General features: G+C 33.4%; 1 protein-coding gene across 1 annotated transcript in view; it reads right to left on the reverse strand.

Annotated features, from left to right (window-relative positions):
• Window positions 1–24,796, reverse strand: part of B4GALT1 (beta-1,4-galactosyltransferase 1) — an 82,977-nt gene that overhangs the window by 10,199 nt on the left and 47,982 nt on the right. Inside the window, exons 2-4 of the mRNA XM_074281605.1 lie at window positions 21,658–21,893; window positions 3,695–3,882; window positions 1,230–1,352 (exon numbers count right to left, since the gene is read on the reverse strand). Coding sequence (XP_074137706.1) covers window positions 1,230–1,352; window positions 3,695–3,882; window positions 21,658–21,893 — 547 coding nt within the window. The remainder of the gene's footprint in view (window positions 1–1,229; window positions 1,353–3,694; window positions 3,883–21,657; window positions 21,894–24,796) is intronic.

The raw sequence follows: 24,796 nt of genomic DNA on the forward strand, positions 1-24,796 counted from the left end.
GACAAAAATTAAATCATACATAAATTCTATAATTCATTTTCTTCCTATTCCTTTAGAAACTCTCCCTACAAAGCTACAACACATTTAGCACTTACTTAAGGTTTTTTGGAATTCAATGAAAAGAAAAAGCTTTATATAAAATTATTTTTAAAAATTAAAATTTGCATTTCTCTAATCAATAGTAATTTAGAGCACTTTTTTTCATATGATTAGAAGGTAAGTGATGTTTTTAAAACCCACTTAATATACCACTACTTTAACATTTTGGAAATTCCTATCAAAAAAGATTTGGATTTTATGGACTATGACCATTTTTATTAGCACATAATTGAAGAGTTTAAGTAAACTGTATATAGTTGAATTACAAATTTTCAGTTCCTTAAAAAAAAAAAAAAACACACACACCCAAAACAATCTCAAAATTTTCAGGATATCACCTTAACTAGACTAGAACAATAAAAATGTCAAAAAACAGTGGAATTCAAAGTGGGGAAATAGAAACTCCACTACATTGTTAGTGGGACCATAGACTGAAGAAAATGTTTTGGAAAGCAGTATTGAGAATACCCAATAAAATCACAAAACTTAAATATGCCTTTTGAGTTGAGAATTTCATTGCCAGGCTTTTATTTGAAAATAAGATTAAAGCAGGAAAGGACCTACTTGAACAAAAATATTCAAAGTTACTTATTTTCCATAATTTAAAAATTGGAAAAACCTGTACATCTAAAAAACCGAGAATGGCTGAATGACCTATGGTCTATTAATGAAATGGAATCTTAGGTCATAAAAATTGATAAATGTGAGACACATGGGGAAACATGAAAAAATGAAGGTGATGAAGAATGAAATCAGCACTGTATATACACGACTATAATTTTTTGTTAAGGCAAATTAGAAAACTGGAAAATGGGGTTAAAGATGGTTGCATTTCTGAAGACTTTAGAAAGAGATGAAGTATAAAAAGCATTTTACTTGCTCATTTATCATTTGTTAGTTTTTTTGTTTCTGCTTGCCCCTTATTTTATATGGTTATTTGATTGTTTTTATTTTAAAGTTATAATAACTAATAGAATAATTGTAAATTGTTTTTTAGCTCTTTTAGAGTGACCTAGCACTGGAGATCTAAAATTTGGAAATGACCAAGTGAAGGAAGAAATAAAACTTTCTAAGAGTGACAAATTTTTTTTTCATGGCTATTTACACGTATAATTTGAATCAACATTTACCTGTTATAAATATCATCATCTTCACCTCCCCAGCCCCAGTAGTTATTAGGGAATCCATTTATTTTGAGGAATTGTTCTTTACTTAAAGCAGAGACACCTCCAAAATATTGGTTATAAGGTAAGCTAGAAGGGGGAAAAGAAATAGAGTATTAGTACAGCTAACTACATCTCTGTGAGAGGTTGATCAGTGTTGCATATATATATATAAATTCATTTCCCCATCGATATTATAAAAAATCTAATTCAACATATATTGTCATTTTTCAGAATCTTTAAAGATATTGCCTGAGATATCAGAACTTATAACATATAAGGATGTCAAATTGTAATTCTCTTACTTTTAGAAAAAGGTAATTTTTGAAGAAACTTATGAAAGGTTATATCAAGTGATTGAGGGGGGACATAAATCCACTGCATCCCCTTCCCCCCTCACTCCCCTCACCCCTGTTCAGTCTCTAGATTTCTGTTTTCCTCGTATATTTAGAAGTGTGGGGTTATTTGTCTATGAGATTCTACTCCAACTGAGGGAGAATTACTTCTCAAAGTCTCTTAAATGAGGATGAGAAGAAGGGAGGGAGATTCAGGGCTAAAAACTCTCCTCCCAAAAGAAACTTCATAGAAAATTAAAATAGGGGAAGCTAGAGGTGCAGTGGATAAATAATTCCAGCCCTCAAGTCAGGAGGACTTGAGCTCAAATCAAATCTCCTACACTTAACAGGAAACTTCCTGGCTGTGAGACTCTGGGCAAATCACTTAAGCCTAATTGCTTTGGGGGGAAAAAAGAAAAAAGAAAGAGAGAAATTAAAATACAATGGGAGTGGGGAAAAGAGATGCAATTTGTAATCTCACTGGTGCAAGGAATTCCAGGGTAAAACATCTTAACTTCTACCAATATAATTTTTCACCAACAATTTAAAGGAAAGACTTGGAGAGCACTAAGGATTAAGTAGCTAACTGCAAGGTCACACAACTATTAGAGGTTAGATTTGAGTCTTATCTTTTTTTTGAAAGCCAGTCTTCTACATTTAAAAAATAATTTTTAAAAATGCATACCTTTGTTGGATTGGCTAATTCGCCTTTTTGACTACAAAAACTAAGTGGGTAAAGAAGGTTGCATTAGGTGCTTTTATCTTAAGATTTTTAAGAATATACATCCATGTGACTGAGATGTCCTCAGACCTAAGAACTTATCCTCTCAAAACTAGGGGTAGGATTTTAGAACACCTTTTCAGGAGATCTTCAAGGTTTGTGGCTATGGGGTCCTGTAGGACACAAAGCCCTATTTGGGTAGAAAGATAACTTCTCAGTGAGAGGAGAAGGAAGGGAGGGAGGGAGAGAGATTTAAAGAAAAGTATAAAAGCTAAAGAGAAAAAAAAAATCACATACTTAAAACAATTTCACTAAATGAATTTTGTAAAGCACTTTTAATATTTCCACATACAGGAAGTCATTTAAAAAGTTTTCCAACTATTTGAATGTTTCCTTCATGATCATTAAGCCTTGCCAAATATCATTACCATTTTACACACAAGGAAACTGGGGTTCAGAGGTGAAATGTCATATCTATGATTATAGACAAAAAGTTTAGTATCTCTGGTCTAGATCTGTAAAATTTGGGAGTTATACTGGATAGCATTCTTGGGCTCCTCCCAGCTCTCAAACTGTGAACCTATGATACTAAGCATTAAAGATGGCCTTCAAGTTTGGCATTTTTTCTACCAAACTACTTTATAGTTCAAAAAATATTATCTAATAAGGCTATTTTACTTCTAGTTGTAGAATTAACTGACTTTTAAAAAAGTCTCAATGAATATTATTGACAGTCATATTACTGTTAAAAAAAAAAAAAAAAAACCACAAGCACAGTTATTTGCAGAAGTTATTTGCAAAAGACCTTAAAAATGGATTCCCATTAAATTGCTGTGTGCTTATATTGGAGAAGGAAAGGAATAAAAACAGATTAGTTAACTTGGAACCCATTTTAAAATGAAGAAATAAAATTATTACTACAAATGCCACAAAGCATTTCAAGACAAAAAATTTTTTTCTTGTTCATTACAGCATGTATGACATCTGGATTTCATTCTCCTTTAATAATAATTGATCAGAGAGAAATTTAACAGTATTGCATTTAATATAGGACTTAATTTTCTTTCTTATTTGATTTTCCTAAAGTAGTTAGATTTAAGGAAGTACTAGGGTTTTAAAAATAGCATTTAAATGCCTCACTTTTAAAGATACACATTTTAATAAAGAAACAATATTCATCTTTACTTCAGTACTTTGTCCAATCAATAATAGTACCAATTTTGTCTGACCAAAGAGGTAATGCTCCATACCCATAATCTCTATTCTTGATCATTATAATAAGCATAAAGGTATTCTTAAACATGCTATAAGATACTATAAGATGAGAGATGAATGAATGAATAACATTTAGCCTTTTTACCTGAAAGATACCTTACCTAAATCCAAATTTATCCATTGACACAGAGAGGTGCCGAGGCTGTTCAAAACACTTATAGGTGTTCCTATCATCCATAGGTATCAGATCTACATCACTAAATACAAAGCAGTCATAGTCATATTCTTTCAAGGCTTCTTGAAAGCCTATATTCAGAAGCTTAGCACGATTGAATGTTTCATCACCATCCTAGTTTAAAAATAAACAAGCAATCATTAAGATAACAAAAACTGCCAAGAAAACCCACTAGCATGTGCATGGACCTATCTTAGTGGTTCTCTAATCCATTCCTCCTGGCTAATAAAGATACTCACCTGAGTATCTTTATTACAAAAATGACATAGGAAAAGGTACCCCCCTCCACTGTTCAATCCTTCAGAGTTGACTATTCTACATTGCAAACAGTTTCAGCAAAATGATATAAAATTTTCTTTATTATATTGATCAAATGATCATGATTCTGACCTAATATCAATCACAACTCTGAACTAACAAAAACTGTCCTGAGAACTTTTTTTTTTAAAAGCTTCGATTTTACAATGGCCTAGGATAGAATTCTTAAAGACTAAATTTGATGACCAACAGGATGATTTCAGAAAGGCCTGGAGAGAATTACATGAACTGATGCTGAGTGAAATCAGCAGGATCAGGAGATCATTATAAACTTCAACAACAATACTATATGATGATCAATTCTGATGGATGTGGCCATTTTCAACAATGAGATGAACCAAATCAGTTCCAAAAGAGCAGTATGAACTGAACCAGCTACATCCAGTGAAAGAACCATGAACCACTACTTAGAATTCCCAATTCCTCTATTTTTGTCCACCTGCACTTTTGATTTCCTTCACAGGCTAATTGTACACTATTTCAAAGTCCGACTCTTTTTGTACAGCAAAATAACTGTTTGGACATGTATACATATATTGTATTTAACTTATACTTTAATATACTTAACAAGTATTGGTCAACCTGTCATCTGGGGGAGGGGGTAGTTGAAAGGAGGGAAAAAATTGGAACAAAAGGTTTGGCAATTGTCAATGCTGTAAAATTACCCATGCAAATATCCGGTAAATAAAAAGCTATAATACAAAAAGCAATCTTTAAAAAAAAAAAAAAGACTAAATTTGAGATATAAAAAAGCACAAGTGAGAATGTAATGTTCCTTTCCATATACACCTTCAGCAAATGGTACCAAACTACTCTAGAAAACTACTAAGAACAAAGCACATTCAATCTTAGAAAAATCTAATTTAAAAGGAGGGGAAAGGGGATGTCCCTGAATATTTGCTGAAAAAAAAAAGGTTACTATTAGCTTTTCAAAAGAAGCTAATACTGGAATAGATCAGTTATAATTCAATTATATATGTCACTCCCTATTTGTTATCTTACTTTCTCCACTTAAAGTTTTTGCTTGGTCAATTATTATATATGTATCTGAACATAAAAGTAAATTGTCAAAATTAGTAATTGCTAGATCATGTCATCCAAACTCTTTAAAACACTAGAGAAAATCCCAGAAAGCTACTCTGCCTATCTCACAAAATGATAGTGTACATCAATGACATTTAAAAGGTTGCCTTAGATTTTGGATTCCCTTAATATTTTCTAAAGAAGGACCTGTGATGGATAGATTTTCATTCTGAGACAGCACAAAGCCACTGGGTTTTTCCAGACAAACTTTTCCTTAATACTTAATGCTAAAATTCAAATGAAGTGGTAAATCATCCTCTTATCTGGAATCTCCAGGTATTAGCTGATATTATAAAAATATTAGAGAAATATAGAAAGTTCCTTACGTGTAAAGGTTAATATAACTTCTTTATAATTTTTTTAAAAGTAAGATTCCTACGCCTGGATATATTTGCAATTTAAATAATTTCTTTCTTGGCTTTGTGGGACCAAGTTATTCCCTACCTTGGTAGAGCTTAGTTCTGGACTTAGACTTAGGAAAACCCAAGTTTGAATCCTGATTTGGATATTTTTTTTTGGTCATATGACCTTAGATGAATCATTTAATTTTAATTCAGTGAACTCTTCCTTTTTCAATCTGTAACACTGGATAGTAAAAACAATCACTTTAATGAATATCAAGTAAAATAACCCAGATTTGAAAATTTATAAATGTGAGTTATTTTTTCTAAAATTAAACAATATAAATCACAAGTGGTCAAATGATATGGACAGCTCTCAAAAGAAGAATTTTAAATAATTAACCATTTCAAAAATGCTCTAAATCACTAATAAGAGCAATGTAAATCAAAACAATTTAAGGTTATAGCACATACTCAGCAAATTGGCAAAGATGATAAAAAGATGGAACTAGTCAATACTGAAGGGGCTATAGAAAGTTAGGCAAACTAATGCATTACTGGTAAAGTTGCAAACTGTACAACCATTCTGGAAAGCGATTTAGAATTGTGCAAACAAATAACCCATCTTTGAAAGAGAGATCCTATTGCTAGGAATATGCCCAAAGGAGGTTACGTACAGAATAAAAGGTACTATATGCCCCCAAATATTTATACAATTTTTTTGTGGTAGTAAAGAATGAGAAATCAAGTATCTATTGGGGACATGACTATCATGGAATAGTACTATACAAAAACAAAACAGAACATGGTCAATATAGAGAAACAGGGAAAGACTTACATGAACTGATACAAAGCGGAATAACCAGTCAGGAAAACACTATATTAAGACTACAATTAAATACAAAAGACAACCAGTATAACACAACTGAAAATGAATGCTGTGAAATTACAAGAACAAATTTGATTTCAAAGACAAAATGGGGTGGGGGTTGTCCACGGGTATGAAACATTGTATATAGTGTTAGCATTTTTTCATGATATTGATCTTTGTTTGTTGATTTCTTTTTCTTTCAAAAAATTCTATGTTATACAGGATACTTGAGGAGAGGAGAGATGGGGAAAATACAGGTGACATAAAAACTTAAGATTTCAATAATAATAATTTTTAAAAGTCACTTCATTTTCCTGAGGCTTAGTTTTGTTCTCAATAGAATGAAAAGCTGATATCTAAAGAACCTCCCAGGTCTGAATTCTATGATGCAATGATAATGCAACCCCATTGGAGAATATAAGTTATAAAGTATTATACAAACATAAGATATCATTCCTAGTTAAATAGGCACACTAATGCATTACTGGTAGAGCTGCAAATTGGCACAAACATTCTGGGAAGCAAGTTAAATAAATAAAATTACAAGTCATCTGTTCAACATCAAATGTACAAGTAAAAGAGATTTTTCTAAAAATCCCTTTTTAAAAAAACCAACACAGTTAAGCTCTGGAACAAAAGATTCCTTTGTTCAATATTAGAAAGTATTCAGAATTTAGTTCCCAGCAGGATTTCTTGTGTAAAACCAACTCGTATAAATAAGCAAATACACACTTTTTTTTGTTTGTTTACAAAGCCGTGACTTTTTATAACCCATGTCTACATATAGTGTTTTAAAACATTGCGGTTTGTAGTTTGTGTATTTGGGTTGATTTCACTAAACTGAATTTCCCCCTTTCTCTCCTTCTTTTAAAAATTCTTTAATTCAAAGAATCATTTGCTAGATACTGAAGGTGACAAGAGACACATTTAGAAATGAAGTTGATGTAAAAGCAAGAGACACCAATGAAAAATTGTTTAAAAAAGAAAGGTCCTCACTTATAGCTTTGTCAGCTACCATGTTATGGTAAGCAGTTTAGTTAATCTAACCTGATGACTATAATTGTCAGTAAACATCTAGCAGTAGAGTGCATGAGGGCAGAAAGCGGCTAGCCAGTCACAATATTGACATTCATTTGTCTTTTTAAAAAAATTAGTCTTATGATGAAATTATTTCATAAGTTGTCTGTGCTGAGGACTAAAGGAGGCTCTGGAGAAGCATCCTTGGATTCTATGACAAATTGGTTTTGGACAAGGATGCCAGGCTGCTTGCTGGTAAAGCACATGATAATTGTAGCTGTGCGTCCCAGAAACATGGTTCTCACATTGCTCTTTTTCTATATCAGTGACTTCCCAGCAAGAACCTTTGTTTCTAGCGCAGCTAACTAAAATGTTTTCAATGAAAAAGAAATTATAACTTATGGCTGTTTGACCCTGCAAGGCTAAATAAGGAATTATGGTTAGAAGTTTCAGTGGAACAGTTCCATATAAGGAAAAACTCAAGCAAAAGAGAATAAACATTTGTATAGCACCTACTATATTTGAGACACTATTCTAAGTGCTTAAAAAAAAAAAAAAAACCACAAGCAAATATTATCACAAGGTGTTACAGGAAGTGTTGGTGATGGTGGTAGTTGTAATGTTTTGTGAAACACTTTAACCTAAATTATCTCATGGGCTCTTGAAGCTTCACCACAACCCTGGAAGGTAGTAAAGTCAAGAAGGCTGAATAGGTGACTTGCCTATGGACACAGAGCTAATAAGTATAAGTGATGGGATTTGAACCCAAGTGTTCCTGATTTTAGCACTTTCCATTATACTAGGGGTTCTTAATCTTTTTCTCTTTCTTTCTTAGTCACAGATCTCATCAGTCAGGTGAATTAATTCTATGGACTTCCACTCAGAATGTCTTTAAATGAGTATCACTAAGGAAACCAATTATACTGAAATTAATATATTAAATATTGAAAATAAAAACAAAAATTTAAACACCATCCTCCTACCCAGTATTTTAAAAAAAATCAGGAATCTCAGTTTCTCCTATATCAAGCTACTAAATCTAATTACAGGGGCATTAAACTTAAACAGGAAGGGACTGGCATAGAGGGAATGTCTGATTTAATATAACTTTATGACTGGTTGTAGCTCTTAAGTGCTACAGCAAAGCTCTACAAAGGTCCCAAAAGCTAAATAATAATCAAGAAATCCAAAGAGAAAGTCCAGCAAGCAACTTCATACTATCCTAGGACTGCACAAAAAAACAAACAGCAGCTTGCAGGGTTTGACATAAAAGATAGCAAAAGGGCAAGTAATCCAGAAGCCTGCTAGCATAGACTATAAATGGTAGGAAGTGTATGTTCCAGGGTGTAAGAAGCAGCAGCAGCAGCAGCAGCAGCAGCAACAGCAGCAACACTCCCATCTCATTGAACCTAGTGCCAGAAACCCCCAAATCAGAGACAAATGAAAGTTCTTAGTATTCTAACCAGGACTTTTGAAAAGGAGAGCATTTATTAAGTACCTACTATATCCAGGTACTGTGCTAAATGCTTTACAAATACCTCACAACAATCCTATGAGAAAGATGCACAAGACCCAGTGTTCTATCCATTAGGTGATCTTTGAGAGGAGCTGGGAAGGCTTTGAAATACAAACGTAGGAGAGGAGAGAACTGAAAAGATAAGATTTTCATAATGGGAAGGGGCCAAATAATTCTGTTTTGATGGTCATATGCAATAAACCAAAAAAAAAAAAAAAAAAAAAAGAAAGAAAGAAAGAACCTTTTAAAGAAAAGAAATGGAACAATGAATACGCAAAGTTATAAAGGACTAAGAAAGAGATGGTACCATCTATCTTTTGTGATCAGGTATCCAAAAACCAAACTAACAAACCTAAATATGGAGGGGGAGAAGAGGCAAGATAGCACATGTACCTCACTTTCATCTGAACCATCAAAGGAAAGTGTCTGCCTCTCTGTCTCTGTCTCTCACACACACACAAAATTTGGTAGAAGTAATCAAGCTCAACAAGAGAATAGATGGATTACAAGGAAGGTGAGGGCTTAAAGGAGAGGAAATATTCAGAAAGAAAAGTGCCCCAAACAAAACAAATTTCAGCTTAAGAGTATGGATGGTGAAAGGGGATAGTGATTTTTGTTTTTTAAAAGAAAACTTAAGGATCAATTAGGATCTATGCAAAAGGAATGGAGGCAGATCATTTCAATTACATTTAATTACTATTAATCATATATTCATCTTTCATCACATTCTTTGAAGGGAGGAGAGTGATTGGACAAAGAATTAACAACCATAATCATGAATGTGAATAGGATGAACTCACCCATAAAACAGAGGAAGAGAACAGTATAGAATGGAAAGCAGAACTTGTAACATTTTATTTAGAAGAATTATACTTTACATGTAAAGATTTATAAAGTTGACATGATGAGCTAGAATAGAATTTGTATTTTCTAAGGTGAATTGAAAAGAGCAGAAATAGCAATCATGATATCAGAAACAGCAATAATAAAAAATGTACACAGTTAAAAGAAATTAGTAGGGAAATTATATTATTCTTATAGCAAGAGGGCAAGTAATCTAGAAGCCTGCTAGCATAGACTAGAAATGGTAGGAAGAGTGTGTTCCAGGGTGTACATCTGTAGATGTACCCTATAGAATGGTACCTAAATATTTGAAGGAAAAAAATAAACCAAGGACAATGGGAAAAAAGTAAATAGTCCTTTCAAACTAGACAAATTCAAGAAGCTTAAATAAGAAAGAACTTCATTTCTTTAATAGAATTTTATCAATATTAGGTATGAGAAAGATCTCCTACAATTACTAAATGGGAAGAGAAAGAAAAATACATATTCTCAACTGTGCATAGCACCTTTATAAAAACAGAATGAATCAAGGCTTAAAACACACATATTAAATAAAGAAAACAAGAAATATTAAATCAGTAATATCAAACTCAAATTGAAACAAATCCTTAAAGGCTATATGTTGATTAAAACACTTCAAATAAAAAATTCCTATGTGGTACTGTATTTTATTTACTTTGTGATTTTATTTATTACATAGATATTATATAATATTCTATGTATTATAATACATATAACACTAACATGTTATTTTGTTAAACATTTCTCAATTATAATATGGTTCTGTAGTACTTGTTTTGCTAGCCTTGAATGATTCCTCTGTATTAAATACATCCTTTACTGACCATAATGCAATAAAAATCATAACCAAAAAAGAACCTTTTAAAGAAAAGACTCAAATTTAAATAAAGACCAAATAATTTAATCCTAAAGAACTGGTGGATCAAAGAAGAAATCAATAGATAATTTCAACAAATAAAATGTCAACAATGAGGCAATACACCAAACTTTTAGGATACAGACAAGGAGTTTTTAGTCAAATGAGAAAAAGTATGCTGAACTGAAAGGCAAATATCCTAATTTTCAAAAAGGTAAGATAATAAAATCTGCAAACCATAATTCAATGAGCTTAATATAGAATCTTGATAGAATTCCAGGAATTATTAAAAGCCAGCTGTCTAGAAAAGGAAGTAAAGATTACAAAATATCAGCATGCCTTCATCTAGAAAAACTCACGTCAGACTTATTTCCTCTTTCTGACAGTCTGGTAAAATCAGCAAAAATGCTATAGATATAGCCAGATTGTATTGTTGCCAGTTTGAACCACCAAAAGTCAACAGTTATCAAATTTATAGTGTGAATTATTCATACAACTGGAAACATTATAAACTAGGGCTTGATTTATTGTTACTGGTTTTTTTAAACAGTTTTGTTATAGGAACAATTAATTCCCTGACATATGTTAGTTTTTCCTGAAAGAGTAATGACACTGTCCTTGAGAGTTAAGGGCCCCAAGAACTAAGGCTTCATAGTCACTTTTTATAAAAGTTCAATTAGAAAGTGATCCTCAGGTCTGACAAACTTCCTTCTGTCCTTAACACATTTTTCTTGCCACATGTGCCATGTCTAACAAATTTGGAAAGTGAAAGGAACTGTGCCCAACTGCATCAAGACAATCTTTGCTATATATGCGTTCTTGTTTTGGGGGCATTAAACAATTAATTTTATTAAATTAAACTGTTTAATTCAACTCAAATCTTTATTCCATGCCTACAGTGTGCAAAGAATTATGCTAAGTGATGGAAGAATCATAGAAAAACCTTGTTGAGTTAAAAGGAGCTTTAGTGACTAGTAAATGCTGTAGCCAACAATAAAATTCCCTACAGCATACCCAATAAGTGGTCCTCCAGTTTTTGCTTAAATATTTTCTGAGGAATATCATTCAACTTTTTTATTTTATTTTTTTTTATTTTTATTTTATTAAAGCTTTTTATTTTCAAAACATATGCATGGATAATTTTTCAACATTGACCCTTACATATATATGTTTTCTATATTATGATTGAGTAAATTTCCTTTTGCTGTATGTTACATAGTCTTATTGAGTATTGCATTTTGTTTCAAACCTAAAATAGAACTAGATTTGGCCAAGAACAATTTCAGAGTCAGCAAAATTAGTTAGAATGATCTTATAGATTTCATCATGGTTAAAGTGAGAAAAAGGCAATGAGGAAAGAGATTTAGGGGGTTGCTTCTGATCCCACACAATCAATTTCCTCAATGAGATGGAGAGGGCATTCTCTAATTTCACAGGGCTATTTAAGGAAGCTGATGATGTATACAAAGCCAGGATTCACACCCTATTGCCCATGGTCCTAGAAAAGCTGGACTGCAAGCACGAACACTGGGAATCCCAGTAATAAGTGAGCCCCAACCTGCTCTAGCATTCTTTACCAGTATGCCCCTGGGTCCTTCAATCCCCATCCCTGACTTCCTTTGCAGTGGGATTGGAGCATGGTTGGGTTTTCACTCCAAAGGAACTAGGGAAGTCACAGGTGGTTGGTGGACATTCTTAATTCCTACAAGAATTATGCTTAGAGCCCATCACAGCTCCCTTATCTCTTAGCATGAGCATGGTGGTAATTTAGATCCTACCTTCTGAGCAGAGGCTCAGCAAAGTGGTTCCAAGTTTTAGCAAAAGTTTCTCCATCACATCCCCACATGGGCTTGTGCAGACTAATTAAAGTGAGAGATCAAGACAGATAGAACAGTTATGTGGAAATACAGGGTTTTATAAATAAATGGCAGGATGAGTTGTGTTCCACAAGGTGTGAGATTTGTATGTAGCCCTTGAAATGTGGGGTTAATCAAAACTAATGCAAACAAGATTAGAAAGGAAGTAACTGTGTAATCATTTTTATAGTTAAAGGTTCTGATAAAGGCCTCGTTTCCAAAATATAGTCATCACATGGCTGGGTATGGGGAAAATGCCAACACCTAACTGGCATAAAGGTGGCTTCCCAATCAGCTGGGAACAAAGGTGGTGGCCCTATCAGTGGTACAAAATCCAAGGAGCCACTGGAAGTCAGGGCTGGTAAAGTCCTGGGGATGAACAATGCTATTTCAAGATAGGAATGATGGAAGAGAGCACATGGGGGCTACAGTCACTGAATAAATACCCACCATGGCTAAAGAAGGGCCAAGCTCAATTCTTGTTTGGAGAATGAAACTTATAATTAGCAAGACTGAAGCTGTCAAATTAGACATTAAACAGATAACTCAGGGTAGCCCTGTGAGTCTATCTGTACTATATATACATACATACACATGTTCTAATTTTATTCTTCTTTTATAAATAACCTTTCTAAAATTCATTCTGGCATCATAGCCAAGCAACTGGAATATTTGCTCTGAATACTGTTATCTAGGGTGTGGGGAAAATGCCAAGATCTAATTGCTATTGGAGTAGTATCCTATGTATGGGTGAAGAATATAAGGGCAAGGAACAAAGAACTAAGGAGGAAATAATGCTAGAAGTAAGCCTTGGCCATTGTGGTCCAGGCCTTCATCATTTCACACCTGGACTACTACAGTATTTTTGTCGGTGTTGTTGCCTCAAAGTTAATCCCCACAATATTTAACACAGTTCCTGGCACCTAGAAATACTTAATAAATGTTTACTGACTCATCTAGCAGAATGAGTCAATAAACTCCAGTGGACTCCAGATTACCTCCAGATTAAAGTTAAATTTTTAAAAATCCTACTTATCTTTTTAAGTCCTTCATAAGCTGGTTCTTTCCTACCTTTTCAAATCTTCTTATATGCCCCCTCTCCACTCCCAGTGGTGGGACAATGGATAGAGTACCGGGTCCAGAGTGAGGAAGATTCATCTTCCTGAATTCAAATCTCATCTCAGACACTTAGGAGATAAGCGACCCTGGGCAAGTCACTTCACCCCAGATATCTCAGTTTCCTCATCTGTAAAAAGAGCTAGAGAAGGAAACAGCAAACCATTCCAATATCTTTGCCAAGAAAGCTCCAATGCTCCAAAGAATCAGATACTACTGAAAAACAATAGTAAAGAATTCACCAATAAGCCTGTCTGAACTTTCTAGTATGCAGCAATAGACACAGATCTGCCACGGATAGTTGAGGAAATGAACCTTTTCCAAAATCTTAATGGCAAGCAAGAGACAAATGCTTCTATATACTTTATGGAAGAGAAATGAAAACACCAGCCTGCCCAGATAAGACATGATTCAAATTCTGAAGGGAGAAAAATAGGAGAAATCTCTGAAAAGATGAAGTATAATATGGATTCCCAATCATGTCAGCTTTTAAGTTAACATCTAAGATGATATGAAAAATCTGGTAGCTTTACAGTATAGGGAAATATACAAAAGATTCATTCATATGATAATAAATACTGACTTTATGGTCGATAAGCCCTGAAAAATTAAGGCAAAGTTTAAAAAAATTCCTGGTAAAAATTTAATAGTTTTTATTTTGTTTTAAGGACAAGAGACAAGAAAAAAAGCCATCATTTTTATCACTTATATAAGCAATAGTGTATACATATGATGAACAAAGGCTCGAATAACAAAAAGCACAGTTAAACTATGGAAATTCCCACCAAATCTAAAATTTTTAATAAGACTGTTAACTAATAAAAGTGGACAATTGTCCACAATGAGATTGGAAAGAAACTGTGGAGGACTTCATGATCTATACAAGATACAGGTGAAGATGTTTTTATAGTCCATTAATTTCTGCTGAGGTGGAGGGGAATTCTAAAAAACATTTCATGGCTCCAAAGAAAAAAATTTTAATGAGTCCTCAGATTAAAAAAAAAAAAAGATTAAGAAATATACATGTATATTGGTTATTATCTCTAAAAAATGAGGAAACAAGTATTTGAAAAATCTTGAGAGAATAGTGAGGAAAAAACCTCACAACTATTACACATTTACCAGTCCTTACTTTAAAAATCCTGCCCATATATGTTAGATGTATAAAAAAATATATAGAATTTTTAAAAATAATCTTCTCAAATAAGAGAGGCAGATAAAAATTAACTGGATCAGATTTTTCCAAAGATCCTAGCAAACATTAGAGAGAGATGCACAAATTACCATAAATTTAAGAGACTGACTGAAAAAAGATAGCAGTGAAGACAGTTTGACTTATACCTGGGAAGACCAGATTTCACCTCGTAGCTAGTTATGTTACTCCTAGGCAAATCATTTAACTACTACCTGCCTCAGTTTCCTCAATATAAAATGGGGATAATATTAAGCAGTTACCTCACAAGTTTGTAGTGAATATCAAATGAGATATGTAAAGCACTTTGTAATATCATAAAGAGCTCTATAAATACAACTATTTCACTATTATGTCTATTCCATTATAGTTATTTTCTTTTTATTATTTTAATATTTTATTGAAAATTGATATATTTTAGTACAGCTTTTCATATGCCACTATAGTAATTTTAATTTTATCTATGAAATCTCAAACATTTTAAGTCCCTGCACATTTACATATAATTAAAACAAAGGAGTCTTGGAATAGAAATACAGAGGTAAAAACTTGACTTGATTAGCTCTCTAAAATTTTACTCCTTCCTAGCGGTGTGACCCTGGGAAAGTCACTTAACCCCAGCCTCAGGGAGAAAAAAAAAAAAGAAAAAAAGAAAAAGGAAAGAAACAAATTTGTGTCAGTTCTGATTATTAGTGACCATATAGCTTCGAGAAAGTAATGTGGAAGTGAGGAAATAGAATTTATGGAATTTTGCATATAACTGACTAGTTGTAACACAAGAAGGAAAGGAATAAACAAAAATGTCTCTCCTAGCTCACCTGTTTAGTAAAAGCAGCTTTAACCCTGTGGAAAACCAAGTTCTCAGGCCTTATTGTCATGTCAATGGATAAAAAAAAAAAAAGGTTCTAAAATAAATCACCAAGTTCTCTAGGTGCAATCATTAAACAATGTCTTATAGAAATCCCTCACCAGAGTACAAGTCTGTGTTCTTCATACAACTCCTATTAAAAAACTTGCCTGTAGCTAATATATTTGCAGTAGAAATATAAATTTGTAGTTTTCCCCACCTGGGAGAGGGAAGAAATCTATCCATAATCATTTATTCAGTATCTACTATATACCAGGAACAAACACAATTAAGCAAATGGTTGGATAAGGAAATAGATGAGGAGAAAGGATGAAGTAAGGTTGGGCTATTGATAAGAGTATAATGAATGAGTAGGAAAAAGAGACCACACAGACAATTTTATTTTTAAAGCTTCAAGATCAGTTTTGGCTTATTAAGTATGCTTTTGCTTATTACTAACATCAGGGGTCACTAAGTCATGTTCTTAAGATTACAGATTTATAGTTAGAAAGGACTTCATAGGCCATCTAGCTCACGTTTTTATAGGGGAGGAAACTGAGGCTCACGGAAACCAATGACCTGATGTTAACAAGCAAATATAATATGAATTGCAGCCAATTTTATAAAAATTTAAGATTCAAGAGAGGAAAAAAATGCCTTATAAATAAAGATTTCCACTCAGAGTATCAGGAATTTGAGTAATTTGTTCTGATTCTATTACAGTTCTTTTCTAATCAGTCATCAGAGTAAATTTACAATGCTGTCTTGGTCATAGTTCAGCATGTGCTAAATTTAATCTATGTTTTTTAAATCTTAGTAACAGATGAGGATTTAATGGTATGACTTAAATGAATGTTCTTGCTCTTTAAAGAAAAATGTTTGTGGACATTACCAGGGCAGGAGCAGCAGCAGCAGCAGCAGCAAGGGCCAGTCACACCTTCTTTCTAGGAGATGGAGGAAAGTACAGGAGAGAACGTAGGTGGAGAATAAGAACCAGTTCACACACAGTAACTCTTTCTTCAGGTTTGCTTTGCTACAGACAGGATTAACAAGTAAAAGCAACATTCCCCTGCTAAATGGCACAGGGGAAAACACAAAGAGGAAGGGCAGATGCAAGGAGAGAGAGACAAGAAAAAATTGTCAAGACGGCAAAGAAATAAGGTGATTTCCTATAGAACCTCTGTCAAAATAGAAACACATTTCAAATAATCCCTAACTAGGTTGGCATTAAGAGGGGAGGAAGAAAAAAAAAAGACTATTTTAGTTAGGTTAACTAAGACCACAGCTTTTCTCAGAAGAATAAAAATATTAAGATTGCTTAGGACATATGACCTAGGTGGCTGATACAAAAGTATATTTATGTCACATTCATTTGATCTTTCATCTGTATGTAGGTCAATTGCCTGTCCCTCCAGGGCACTAAAGAAAAGAAAATTAGCCTTCTCTTGGAAGGAAGAGAAATGGGGGGGGGGGGGGTAAGATAAGATTCTCTTCTTCCTATCAATCACAATGGTGTCTGTGTCAGGGGATCAGAGGGAGAGAATTGGGAAACAATTGGTCACCTCTCTCTGCTTATGCAAGGAAAAACCTGTAGGCTCCTTGGAAACAACAACAAATAGTACAGAAAGCAATATTAGGCAATATGCATTAAGATTTGCCCTGGTTGTAAAAAGGGAGAGCTCATCTAACCCAAGGGAAGACCAGAATTTACTTTGAAACACTTTGTAAATAAGCATAGCTGGCAACATAATTCATAGTATGTTCTGAACATATATCATCAAATGTTGTATCTGAGAAAGGTCACAGTTGGAGTTTCCAAAAGAAATGTCAAGCAACAGCTCACAAATGCACCCAAAACTTATCAGGTGCTTTATCTTAGCTTCAAGAAGGCTGCCCTTTATTTCTGATGGAAAAAAAGTTACTTCCCCATCTAAATAATTAACCACTGGTGAAAAGGCAAAATTAAAAAAAATTTAAAAACTAGACAAAATTTTCTCAGAAAAGTCCAAGGGTATAAGGAAATTCCTAAAGCTTTTAATGAATGAATAGTTCTGTATCATAAACCTGGATGTGTTATATGAAATTTCCTAATAAATAAAATTTAGGATGTGGAATCATGAAAGGGGGCTGGCCTCAAAAGTCAGGAAGCCCAGAGTTCAAATCCAGCCTCATAAGGGGCCCAGTGTTAGAAGGAAAAACTCATTTATCTTTTGGATGTCCAAGGCATCTAGCATTCTAGAAAGGTTGCCAATGTGCATTAGCAGAAAAAGGTTCCTTGATTAGGAATTTCTTTCACTAATGAAATCATAGCATCTTTTTTTTTTCTTTTTAAAATTCTAATCATGGGATTGGGAAAGAATCAACCCAGAAAGAATCTCATGGAATAAATCTATTTCTCCTCCCACCCCTTTCCCAGTATTTTTCCAAACACAATAATACATATTTTACCTTTCTGATCTTTAAATTCAAAACATTTAACAAGGGAGGAGAGAATGACATATCTCTAACTATTATGAAGCCCAAATGAGAAAGCATTTTTGAAGTGGTCTGTAAACTTTAAAGCATTAGTGTATAAAATAGTAGCTGTTATTATTCTTCCCTCTACTATTAAGAATTCAGGTAGATGTTCATTATTTATCATCCAGGCTACAGTAGCACCTCTTAACCAGACTCCTCTAGTAGTTTCTCAGATCAACCTTACTAATAATGCACCACATTGCACATTCATCTGCTCAAACCTTGGCTTGCCATTGTTTACCAAATATAGTCCAGCATCTCCTTGGTTAGCATTCAATCCCTGCCCTCCCCCCACAGTTGGACTCCAATATTATCTTTCAGTTTTGATCTTCCACCACATCCCCCAAGTTAGTCTACATTCCAATTAGATTATAGACTAATCAATTTACCATCCTAGAATAATCTATGCTTTCCTACTTTCATACTACTGTTAATGCTTGCCCAGATTTCCTCCCCATATCTCTGGCTTGTTGAAATCCTTCTCACTCTTCCAGGCACAAGTCAATTACTATCTCTTCTACAAAACAGGGCTAGCGTTGGAGGAATTTAGAATTAGGGTTAGAGTTTGCTGTATAGAAATTTAAATATCTTAATGCTATTATGAAAATAATTTTGACTCCAGAAGCCATCTGAAAGGATCTTCTGATCCGCAGATCACACTTTTGAAAATACCTGCTATAAGCAGTACAGAGCCATCAAAAAAAAATTTGGGCAAAGCAATAACATGAAACAAATGATGTTTTAGGAAGATTAATCTAATAGCAGTATTCTGGATACATTGGAAGAAGGAGAGGCAGAGAAGGCTTTTGCAATTATCAAGTGTGAAATAACGAGCTGGTGGCAATAAGAAATGGAGAGGAAGGATTAAAATTTTAGAGATATTTTGATATAGGACAATTTATAGGATTTGATAACAAGATGAACACAGGAGAATAAAGGAATAAAGGAGAAAAGCCAAAGAAGGTTCCATGGTTTCTAACCTCAGGCAGTGGGAAACAGATGATTCCATAGACAGAACTGGGATGTTGAGAAGGGATATTCTAATAAAGAGCTAGTAGCCCATGATATTTAATGTAAGAAGCTACAATTGATAAAATTCTATCATTTTAGAGTTGAAAGGAATTTTAAAGGACAGCCACAATTTACAAATACAAAGTTGTTCTATACATTTAATGAGCTTTGGTGTGTGCCTGGCATTTTGATACCAATAGTTTCTAATCAGATTGCCTGTTTATCTCTTAACAGGTGTCTGTAGCAAAAGTGGATGTTTCACTGTCTAAAAGTGACCTATGTAAAATTAAAATCATATTCCTTTCAAAGATAGCTTCTCCTCTAGACTCATCTAGTTTTTATCAATGTAAACCAGCATGATTATCACTGCTGATATTTTAATAATACTTTTAAAAGTTAGTCACATAGTTCATATATAATTTTTCATTTGTACAATATAACAAAAGCTTCCAAGGTTAAGGACTAAATACTCTTTTTTTTAGAGACAAGGAAATTGGAGCTCAAAGATTTTTAGGAGTTTTCTAATTATCACACAACTTCTAAGTGTTAAACACAGGATTTTAAATTGGACTTTCCTAACTCCATCCCTAGCACTTTACCTAACATGCCAAATGACTTCTCCCAATTCATTCAATTCACTCATTTGCCACCCCCAACTTAGCTTTAAAATTTTGTACCTAAAAACCTTTGTCTTCCATTATGTATTCATTAAGTTTTAATTCTTTCATTTTTTTTGACTCTTCTATTAACACACTCATTTTAGATCAGGGGCCTAATACCAATCTATTTCTTCCCACCAACCTTTTGTACATATTACCAACAAACTGATCTTCCTAAATTTGCATTGTGTCACTTCCTCCCTCAAAATCTTTACATAGTTCCTTATAAGTTAGGCTGAGGTCTTTTTTAATTATCCAAAGCTGCACTTCCCTCTTCTGTCTCTGTACTTAACCAATCCATTATTCAATTTATCATAAGCTAACTTAGAATGTAATTTTGATAAAATTATAAAATTTTAGAGTTAGAGAGAACTTACATCATGTAGTTCAATTCTTTTACTTTACTGGAGTATAGAGAAATTTTAAGATGATTAAGATACTTAATCAGGTGACCCAGCAGCTAATTTTTTTTCAGTATGAATATCTTACCTTGGAGATAGGATGGTAAATTCCTTGAAAACACCCCATGCAGAAGAACTTAGTGCAATGCATGTATATAATAGAAGCTCAATTAATACTGATTTAGTTGAAGTCACTTAGCAGTCTGTATTTGTTTGTTCCTTGATAACTTTGGTGATATTTGCTGGTTTTGATTAGAGCTTTTATAATGCTCTAAATTCAAAACAAAACAGTTACAAACTCATCTTAAAATGAACATCTGTCATTTCTTTTTCTTTTCTTTTCTTTCTTTCTTTTTTTTTTTTTTTTGTCGAGACAATTGGGGTTAAGTAACTTGCCCAGAGTCATACATTAGGAAGTGTTAAGTGTCTGAGGCTGGATTTGAACTTAGGTCCTTCTGACTCCAGGGCCAGTGCTCTCTCCATTATGCATCATCTAGCTGTCCCACATCTGTCATTTTGAAGAAATTCCAATGAAAACGCTATACAGGCAGAGATCAGATATAGGACTGCACTGAGTTACATCATCATTAACTAGTCATTATATATAGAAAAAAAATCAAACACTAAAAAAAAATTACACTCCCCAACCAAGTGACAAGAAACACGTGATTGTTTATAAATAAATGTCTCCACAATCAATATTTTTCTCCAAGTCAAATCAACTATGGGAAGATAAAAAGCAAAAATTGTCTTCTCTCTTAAACATTAGCATCACAAGCAGGAGTAAAGCTTAATGTCACCCACAGGAAAGAGATACTCAACATCAAATTTTATTTTCTCTAATGGATATAAATTTTGACCTATTCGTTGGCCTGTGACAAATAAACACCCTCAAAATATTTAAGTGTGCTTCTGACATTAAATCTAAACTCCATGACAGTTTAAAAACACAAGAAATACACTATCTTTATGATCTCTTAACTCTAGTACTAAAGACTGAATTCAAAGTAATGAAGTCTAACTCTGGAATCACAAGACTGGGTCTAAACCTGTCTGCAGTTGGGCACCTGACTTTTCCCCTTTCAGATCTCACTTTTCTGTCCCACAAAATTCAATCTCTAATTAAACTATCTCTAAGGTACCTTCCACTTCAAACCCTATGAACCTGAAAAATAAAATGAATGAGCTAAGCAAAAATGTTTAAAGACGCAAAAATCATTTCTGAATAGAAAAACATCTCAGTGAAATGTGGTTTTCCATTTCTGCTGCCAATTTATGCATTTCCTCCTCTTCATTCACTCTTTTTTTCAGCAACACTAATATTAGTATCAAAGTTCAGTGTCAAATTAATTCTGTATAGATGTTATAGCACAATATCCTTCTGAATCAGAAGCTATGATGTCACAATTTCTTTTATCTCTTACCTGATTTATCACATATATCCCATAATCCAGCTGCTGACGCTGTAGAAATGGGTGGAGATAATAGAGCCAATAACGTAGGTGTTCATCCCGGTTCCTGAAAGGGATAATAATGGCCACTTTTTGAAGTGCTGTGCAGTCCTCTGGGGTGAATCGACCTCCTCTCCTTAATTTAGGATTGTCTTTCTCTATGGATTCCAGATTCACAGGGCGCACAAATTCCACATTTAATGGGCCAACTGAAAAAATATAAAACAGACAGTAAATATTAGCAGGTTGAAGAATGGCACAGATATTCATTAGCACTGCTCAAGTAAAAATGTGTTATTCTTTTCCCCAGGTTACATGAAATATACTCTAAATTATCAATATCAAGACAGAGATGGCAAGCCTCTCTCCTTCCACTTTGTTCAAGCCAACAAAGACACGCGATGGTACTTATCAAACACCTGAAAATAGATTAGATACTTGGATCCAGGGGTAGGAGACAAAGAGCTTTGGAATGGTCCTTTGTCTTTTGAGAACCAAAACTTATTCATAAGCCATGAGAGAAAGAACAGTAAACGAAACTTGAAACTTGGAACAAGTAAGCTGTTTGGCAAATGTTCAATTAAATATAATCAGGCATCAAGCATATCAGGCAATAAATGCTATGGGTGGGTCAGAAGACATCATCTAGAGGAAAATAGAAAAGGATTCCTGGAAAAATGGTATCTGACATGTCAGGAAGTGAGAGAGAAAAGTAACCATTATGAAAGAAAGGAAAAAAAAGAACATGGTGAATGTGGAAAACAGAAAAGAAAAAAAAGTTTAGCTCAGTTTAAGCTTAATTCAAAAAATATTTTTTATTTCTGAGCACTTAGCCCAATGCCAAGAAAACAGCAAGTACTTAATAAATATTTATTTCTTTCCTTCTATCCTTCTCCCCTCTTCCTTCTTAAGGGCCCACTCTACAAAGATAAAAATAAAAACAATCTCTGTCCTTGAGAACCCTATATTCTATTGGTTTCATCAAATAGTACATATTATAGAATAAGAGGCAAAGTGACAGATAGAGTGACACTATGTCTATGTGAGCTGCACACACATTTGAACTGGGGTATAGAAGGCCTTGAATACCAAAACAGAACTGAGCCAAATATATAAGTATAAGTCATCCCCAACTGATAAATGGCCAAAGAATTTGAATGGGAAGTTTTCAGATGAAGCGATCAAAATTATCTATAATAATATGAAAAATATTCTACATTACTAATGATTAGAGAAATATAAATTAAAACAACTCTAAAATAACATATCATATCTATTAGATTGGCTAATACAATAGAAAAGTAAAATGATAAGTGTTGAAGGGGATGTGGGAAAACTGGGACACTGATACATTGTTGGTGTAACTGTGAACAGATCCAACCATTCTGGAGAGAGTTTGGAACTATGTCCAAAGGGCTATAAAACTATGCAAACCCTTTGACCCAGCAAAATCAATCCTAGTGTATGTTACAAAGAGATTTTTCTAAAAAGGATCTTTATGAACAAAAATAGTTCTAACAATTTTTTATTGGTGGCAATAAAAGGAAATTGCAGGGATACCTATCAGAATGGCTGATCAAATTGTGGTATTACTATTGTGCTTTAAGAGATGATGAGCAGGATGCTTTCAGAAAAACTTGGAAAGATTTCCATGAACTGAAACAGAGTCAAATGATCAGAACTAGAAGAACATTGTACAGAGTAATAGAAATACCATACAATAATTAACTGTGCATGACCTAGCTATTCTCTCTCTTTTTTTCTTGACATAGCTATTCTCAACAATACAAATTTAGAGAAAGAACTGATAAAGACTGAATGAAAATCAAAGCAGTTTTTTAAACTTTATTTTTATATGCATTTTCTTTTATGTCATTATTTTATTCAATAATGACATAAAAATTTTGTATGACTGCATATATATATATAATCCATATAAAATTGCTTGATTTCTAATGAAGGGAGAAGGGAGGCAGGGAGGGAGAAATTCAGAACTCAAGATTTAAAAAAATTAATATTAACAACTGTTTTTATATGTAATTGGGGAGGAAAAAACCCTGATTTTTGAAAGAAAGAAATAAAATGTCAAGGGATGGAATTTTAAACTCAAAAAAAGTTTTAATATGCAATTTCAAAGTGAAAATAAAGTATTATTTTAAAAAAATTTAATGCCAAAATAAGGAATCTGGACAAAATAGAGAAAATAAAAGTGATCTTTGAGTAAGATTTTTCTAGTAGGAAAATGCACAATAGATCACTGAAAATGAAAAGAGAGATCAGGTAAAATTATGATATAATATATCTGGAATAATGAAATAATTTCCTGAGCAAATCTTTCACTCTGCTCACCTTAATTTAGCCTTAAGTTTAATTTCAGAATAATAACATTCTTCTCCCTTTGAAAGTTCATAGTGGTATTTATTGTGTAATTCTCCAAAGCACCTTTATAATATTGCCTATTACAGCTATTTCTGTTAATCAATGAACAAAAAGATATTAAGTACTAAGTTGGAAATACAAGCCGGTCCCCCATCTCAAGGAATTTCTGTTCTAATGGGGAAAGACTATTAAATGGAAAGTTTTCATGCTCCTTAGCATATAGTGGCAAAGCAAGTATTACTTTATTTTCTTAAATGTCATTTCCACCAATAGAATTATATTTGCTGCTGAGCCACCTGACAGGGCCAATGATTTTAGTGGTAAAAACTTTTTTGTTCTGGATCTTTAGAGGTGGAAGGATCTTTGCCATATCACACCTGCACAAGGATTGTATATCTATCTCTCTCTTACCCCATAATCCCCAAGGACAACTTAACTAAGGTTTTCATCACTTTCTCTGCTTCCTCATCCTGCCAAGACTTGGTCCAACACTACAAATAGTAGAAATTTTAAAAATGTTTTACTGAATAAGACCTCCAGTTAAAGGAGCCAGGCTAAGGGTTATAGAAGTGGGAAGGAGGAGAGAGAGATTATTTCAGATAAAGAATTGACAGGCTGTAGTGACAGACAAAATATAAGGGATGGAGAAGAGGTAAGACTCCACTGGGAAGTTTCTCAGCTAGAGACACCTGGATTCAAGTCCTAGCTCCACCTTTTACTAACTATATAACTG

The sequence above is a fragment of the Sminthopsis crassicaudata genome, chromosome 1 (genome assembly GCF_048593235.1).
Source record: "Sminthopsis crassicaudata isolate SCR6 chromosome 1, ASM4859323v1, whole genome shotgun sequence".
In the NCBI taxonomy this organism is placed as follows: Eukaryota; Metazoa; Chordata; class Mammalia; order Dasyuromorphia; family Dasyuridae; genus Sminthopsis; species Sminthopsis crassicaudata.